Source organism: Vicia villosa, unplaced genomic scaffold, assembly GCF_029867415.1.
Source record: "Vicia villosa cultivar HV-30 ecotype Madison, WI unplaced genomic scaffold, Vvil1.0 ctg.000429F_1_1, whole genome shotgun sequence".
Taxonomy (NCBI): Eukaryota; Viridiplantae; Streptophyta; class Magnoliopsida; order Fabales; family Fabaceae; genus Vicia; species Vicia villosa.
In genome coordinates, this window is record NW_026705205.1 from 514,803 (window position 1) to 521,567 (window position 6,765).

The following is a 6,765-nucleotide window of genomic DNA, read 5'->3' on the forward strand; positions in this document are numbered from 1 at the left end:
TGAATGTCAGGTAGGAAAACAAACCAGGATGTCACATCCAAAGGTTAGACATCTGACTACTTCCAGGGTTCTGGAACTGCTTCACATGGACCTGATGGGACCTATGCAAATGGAAAGTCTTGGAGGAAAGAAATATGCTTATGTGGTTGTGGACGATTACTCCAGATACACTTGGATAAACTTCATTAGAGAAAATTCAGATGTGTTTGATGTTTTCAAAGACCTGTGTCAAAGAATTCAAAGGGAAAAGGAAAATGATGTTGTAAGAATCAGAAGTGATCATGGAAAGGAATTTGAGAATCAAAAATTTGCTGATTTTTGCTCCTCTGAAGGTATACACCATGAGTTTTCATCTCCTATTACTCCACAGCAAAATGGGGTTGTTGAAAGGAAGAACAGAACCATTCAAGAATCAGCCAGAGCTATGATTCATGCTAAGAAACTCCCTATTTATTTCTGGGCTGAAGCCATGAATACTGCCTGTTATGTTCATAATAGAGTTACCTTAAGGAAAGGAACCTCTACCACTCTGTATGAGATCTGGAAGGGAAGAAAACCCACTGTCAAATACTTCCATGTGTTTGGTAGTAAGTGTTACATTCTTGCTGATAGAGATCACAGAAGGAAGATGGATTCCAAGAGTGATGAAGGGATTTTTCTTGGATACTCTACAAACAGCAGAGCCTATAGAGTTTTCAACTCAAGAACGAGGATAATCATGGAATCCATAAATGTGGTGGTTGATGATGAACACAAACAAGCAGATGTCACATATGATGTTGGAACATTCTGGGAACACGCAGCTGAAGAATCTAAGAAAGAAGATGATTGCAGCCTCACTATTGCAAAAGCTGAAGCTGAACCCTCTAACAAAGGACCATCTATAAGAGTTCAAAAAGATCATCCTAGTGAACTTATTATAGGAGATCCCAACAGTGGAGTTGTTACAAGGTCAAGAGAACAGGTCTCAAACTCCTGTTTTGTATCAAAAATTGAACCCAAGAATGTTAAGGAAGCTTTGACAGATGAGTTTTGGATTAATGCTATGCAAGAAGAATTAGGCCAGTTTGAAAGGAATGAAGTATGGGAGCTGGTTCCAAGACCAAAATATACAAATGTCATTGGAACTAAATGGGTTTACAAGAAAAAGTCAGATGAACTGGGAACTATAATCAGAAACAAAGCAAGGCTAGTTGCTCAAGGATACACTCAAGTTGAAGGAATTGACTTTGATGAAACTTTTGCTCCGGTTGCTAGACTTGAGTCAATTAGATTTTTGTTAGGAGTTGCTTGCATTCTGAAATTCAAACTATACCAGATGGATGTGAAGAGTGCTTTCTTAAATGGTTACTTGAGTGAGGAAGTCTATGTGGAACAACCTAAAGGCTTTGCTGATCCAAACCATCCTGATCATGTGTACAAACTAAGAAAAGCTCTTTATGGGCTGAAACAAGCCCCTAGAGCTTGGTATGAGAGACTAACTGAGTTTCTTACTAGTAATGGTTACAGGAAAGGAGGGATAGATAAAACTCTCTTTGTTAAAGATGAAGGAGGAAAGATCCTGATTGCTCAAATCTATGTGGATGATATTGTGTTTGGTGGGATGTCAGACACGATGATTAAACATTTTGTTGACCAGATGCAATCAGAATTTGAAATGAGTCTAATCGGAGAATTAACTTACTTTCTTGGACTGCAAGTTAAACAGATGGAAGACTCAATTTTTCTCTCACAGAGCAAGTATGCCAAAAACATTGTCAAAAAATTTGGGATGGAGAATGCTAGTCACAAAAGAACACCTGCACCTACTCATTTAAAATTGTCCAAAGATGAAAAGGGCACAAATGTTGATCAAAGCTTGTATAGAAGCATGATAGTAAGCCTGCTGTATCTCACAGCTAGTAGGCCTGATATTGCTTTTGCTGTTGGGGTGTGTGCCAGATATCAAGCAGAACCCAAGATCAATCACATAAATCAAGTCAAGAGGATTCTGAAATATGTGAATGGTACTTGTGAGTATGGCATGCTCTACTCTCATGGGTGTGAACCAATTCTCACTGGATATTGTGATGCAGACTGGGCTGGAAGTGCTGATGACAGAAAAAGTACTTCAGGAGGATGTTTCTTCTTGGGAAATAACCTCATCTCATGGTTCAGTAAGAAACAAAATTGTGTATCCCTATCTACTGCAGAGGCAGAATACATTGCAGCAGGAAGTAGCTGTTCTCAGCTCGTTTGGTTGAAACAAATGCTAACAGAATATAATGTCACACAAGATGTCATGACATTATATTGTGACAACCTAAGTGCCATTAACATCTCAAAGAATCCTATCCAGCATAGCAGGACCAAGCACATTGATATTAGGCATCACTTTATAAGAGATCTTGTTGAAGATAAAGTAATTGCCTTGGAACATGTTGCTACTAATCTCCAACTGGCTGATATTTTCACAAAAGCTTTGGATGCTAATCAATTTGAAAATTTGAGAAGTAAGCTAGGCATTTGTCTTTGTGAGGAATTATAGCAATTAACCGGGTGTGGGGCCAACAGTATCCTTCTCTCCAAATATTTGTTATCATTACATATTAAAGTGTATTTTCCCCCTCTTTTACACTTTCTCCAAATGGTTCCCATTCCCACAAAACCTATTTTCGGCATTCACGCTACCTCTCTGATTCGCTGCATTCACAAACCTCTCTCCATCATTCCATTCACTCTCAACATGTCTCAGACCTCTCCATCAAGGAACACTACTCCTCGCTCTGAAACTGCATCCGACTCTAGGGAACCAAATATGGTAGGTGATCAGGATGTTGTACTGGATGTTGTGCCATTGAACTCGGTCCCAGCCATTGATCCTGTTGGTAGTATACCAAGAAAGATGCATGCAAGAAAATCAACTGGTGGGTCTATTCCAGAAACGTTCTCTGCTAGGGATAAAGAAGGGTCTGCTTATGTCCACAATGCAATCGCAGGCCTTGTCACAAGAATCTTGAATGAAGGTCACAAGGTAGAAGGAATATCTGTCCCCTTAGCCCAAGCTCCTGCTCCTGAGAACAGCAAAGATAATCAGGTTGATGCTAGCAAGGATCATGTTGATGTTGAGACATCTGAAACCAACAATGTTGAAGGCTCTTATGCTAAAGATGTTGAAGCATCTGAAGATAAAGATGCGGAGATTCTTGAAACAGAGAAAGCTGAAGAGGTCACTGTTACTTCTCCTAAAGAGAAGGCTACTCGCCCTACTGACAATACAAATGATGTGGTGGATCTGGATAATCTTGATGATCCTATTGACATTGCTGATAATGACCTCATCTCCAGGGTCAAGGCTCGAAGGGGAAAGCAGGTTGATGATCAACATCCTCCCAAGACAAAGGTTGCTCCTCTAAAGAATGCCACCAAAGAAAAGATCAAGAAGGTCTCTGCTGAGTCTTCAAGAACTGGGAGCAAGGTTGCTGTGAAGAAGAGAAAAGAAAGAAGTGTTTCTGACTCCGAAGACAATGTCCTAAGTGATGTCCCTGACATCCCTTCAAAGAAGAAGATTGCTGTCACAAAGTCCTCCACAAAGGTCCGTGATGTTCCCCTGGACAACATTTATCTGCACTATGCTTCAAATGCTATCCAGTGGAAGTTTGTTTATCAAAGAAGGATGGCTCTGGAAAGAGAACTTGCAAATGATGCTCTGGAATGTCAAGAGGTCATGAAGCTCATCAAATCTGCAGGTTTGCTTAAAACTGTTACTCATTTTTCCAAATGCTATGAAATGCTCGTGAAGGAATTTATAGTGAATTTGTCTCAAGATTGTGCTGATGGAAGAACTGAGGATTTTCATAAGGTGTATGTTAGAAGAAAATGTATAGCTTTTTCCCCTACTGTTATCAACCTCTATCTAGGTAGAGATGCTGAGGCTCAACCTGAGCTTGAAGTAACTGACAATGAAGTATGCAAAGTTATCACTGGTGGTAAGGTTAAGAAATGGCCCATAAAGAGTAAATTGTCTGCTAGTCCTTTGAATGTCAGGTATGCCTTGCTGCACAAAATTGGTGCTGCAAACTGGGTGCCTGCCAATCACACTTCTACCATTGCTGTTGGCCTAGGTAGATTCATATATGCTGTGGGAACCAAGACAAAATTTGACTATGGGACCTACATATTTGATCAAACTATGAGGCATGTTGGTACCTCTGCTACCAAGCTACCCATTGCTTTTCCATCCCTGATATGTGGGATAATCCTCAAGCAACACCCTGGAATTCTGAAAGCTAAAGATTCTGTATGTAAGAGGGGGAGTGCTTTGTCATTTCACTATAAGCTGCTCCAAAGGTCAGATGACATAACATCTGCTGGGACATCACAACCCAGCAAGTCTGTGAACAAAACCTTTCTCATTGCTGAGCTGAAAGAGACTTGTAAGGAGTTGGACAACAGGAAGATGAAGCTTGAAAAGCTCATTCAAAGTCTTGAGCAGTCTACAGATGATGATCATGCTGGTGGAAGCGATGGTGGAAATATGGATGAAGACAAGGGTGCTGATAGTGGTGATGAGGAAGAGGCCGAGGATGGTGAGGGTACTGAAGATACTGGGAGTAGTGATGCTGATGAAGAGATTAGTGGCTCTAGTGATGAAGAGACTGATGGTTCTGACAATTAGCTCTACTTCTGGTGTTTCTTTCATGCTGATCTTCTGTTTGTGTTTGGCTCCTTTTGTGGCTAAAAAGGGGGAGTGATGGATATTTTGGTGGATATTTTGGTTGATGGATATTGGTTGTTGGTTATTTTTGTTGGATATTGGTTGTTGGATATTTTGGTTTTTTTGTTGTTTTCTGATATTTTGGATGTTTTCTGGTTCTTCTTGACAATGATAAGTGGTATTCTGTAACAGATGATTAAATAGATGTTTTCTGGGTTTCTGGTGATTAATCAAGCTGGCTGTTGTTTGCCTACAGAATTTATTTTTCTGTATTGTTTGCCTACAGAATTTATTTTTCTGTATTCTTGGTGTTGTTGACTGCTGTGTATGCTCTGATATTATATGGTTACATCTATTCGTGTTTTAGCCAAAAATTTGCCAAAGGGGGAGTTTGTAGATGTTGTTGATTGGCTGTAATTTTTGGTAAAACTCATTGTGATTTTATCATGTCAAAACTGGTGTCATGACATGCATTCTACTGTTGTGAAGTTTTACTTATGCAGGCCTTTACCTGATGTCAAGGCCGATGTCATGACATTCGTAGCTGTTACGTCTTATTCTGTTACTAATTATGGTTATGTGATCTGTTAAGATCCTATGCGCTTTACTTGGAAATATTGGATTTTGATCTGTTCAAGGACGTCTTTAATTGCTCTTATTTTAGGTTCCTTGATTTGTGGAAATTAGTTTTATTAGGTTTAAAACTAATTCGGATCCAAGGCCCAGCTGCTGCGTTTTTTGAAGGCTATATATATTATGAAGAAGCTGCAGACCGTATTAGGGTTTTTGTATTGAGAAGCTTTAAGAGTTCTTCGTGTTTAAGTTTTTGCGTTCTAGCTTTCTTGTAAGCCAAACAATCATCATGATGATTGTCTTGGTCTAGGTGTTTATTGTTTGAGTTGTAAGAAGTACTTGAAGCTTTTAAGCAAGAGTACCATTGTACTTGATTGAAGCTTTTAAGCAAGATCAAGCTGTGTCTTTGAAGTGTGTCTTCTATCCATATTCATTGAGCGTTATTCATCACTGCTGTGATTGAGGGGGAGTGAGTGGAATCTCTGATCTAAGTAATATTAGGTTGAAGTTGCATTGGGTAGATATTAAGTGAAAGGAGTAATCTTGAACTGTATTACCTTAAATTGATATTACTTATAGTGGACTTCCTCCCTGGCTTGGTAGCCCCCAGATGTAGGTGTGTTTGCACCGAACTGGGTTAACAACTTTCTTGTGTTGTTATATGTTTGTTTACTTCTTGTTCATTTGTTTAAAAATATTCAGATAGTAATGTCGTGACATCCTGTTCGACATCGCGTGTCTGAGTCCAGAATTACAGATCCGATCTTTTTTTCTATAAAAAAGTTTACAAAACCTTTAAAATTATTTAAATATCGTCCTCTTAGTATTTTTTATTGCAAAATCATTAATAATTTGCTCATACTCAAGGTTCTTCAAAAAATTATTTTCAATTGAAATCAACGCAAGACTATTTAATCTATCTTGTGACATAGTAGATGTCAAATAAGATTTTAATAATTTTAATTCAGAAAAACTTCTTTCAACAGATGCAACACTGATAGGAATAGTCAATATTATTCTATAAGTTATGCGTGCATTAGGAAAACAATTAAAAGTATTTAAAGAACTCAATATCATATAGCTTGATTTTGATTCAATTGTTAAAACTTTTCTAATAACTTTAAATTCTTCAAACAAAATTCCACCATCAAGATCAAGAGAATCGTCATGTTTTAAACAAGTTTCACGATGTTTACAACATGCTTTCAAGTCCCTACCAGATAATGATCTAAGCCTTTCAATACTAAACAAGAATTCAAAAATACTTTCATATGTGCTATACTGCTAAAATCTTCTATCAAGTGAATCAATTGTTTGATCTACAATATATAAGAAATAGTTATTTCGGAAAGACTCTTCAGCATACTCAAGATTCAGTTGCGTGAGTTGAGACAAATTTTCATCATAGTGTTGTTTTTAGGGGATTTTCATCATAATATTAATTGATTTTATTTTAGAGGAATTAATTGATTTTATTCTACTTTATATTTTATTTA

General features: G+C 37.9%; 1 protein-coding gene across 1 annotated transcript; it reads left to right on the forward strand.

The window, feature by feature from the left end:
- The first annotated feature begins 2,725 nt into the window (after positions 1 to 2,725).
- LOC131628193 (uncharacterized) lies at positions 2,726 to 4,657 on the forward strand. Its single transcript, XM_058899056.1, has one exon. It carries the CDS (start codon positions 2,726 to 2,728, stop codon positions 4,655 to 4,657), a length of 1,932 nt encoding a protein of 643 aa, XP_058755039.1.
- The last annotated feature ends 2,108 nt before the right edge of the window (positions 4,658 to 6,765 follow it).

Bases quoted from the DNA above. Each gene is read 5' to 3' on its own strand.
- LOC131628193 (XM_058899056.1), top strand. From the start codon at position 2,726: ATGTCTCAGACCTCTCCATCAAGGAACACTACTCCTCGCTCTGAAACT.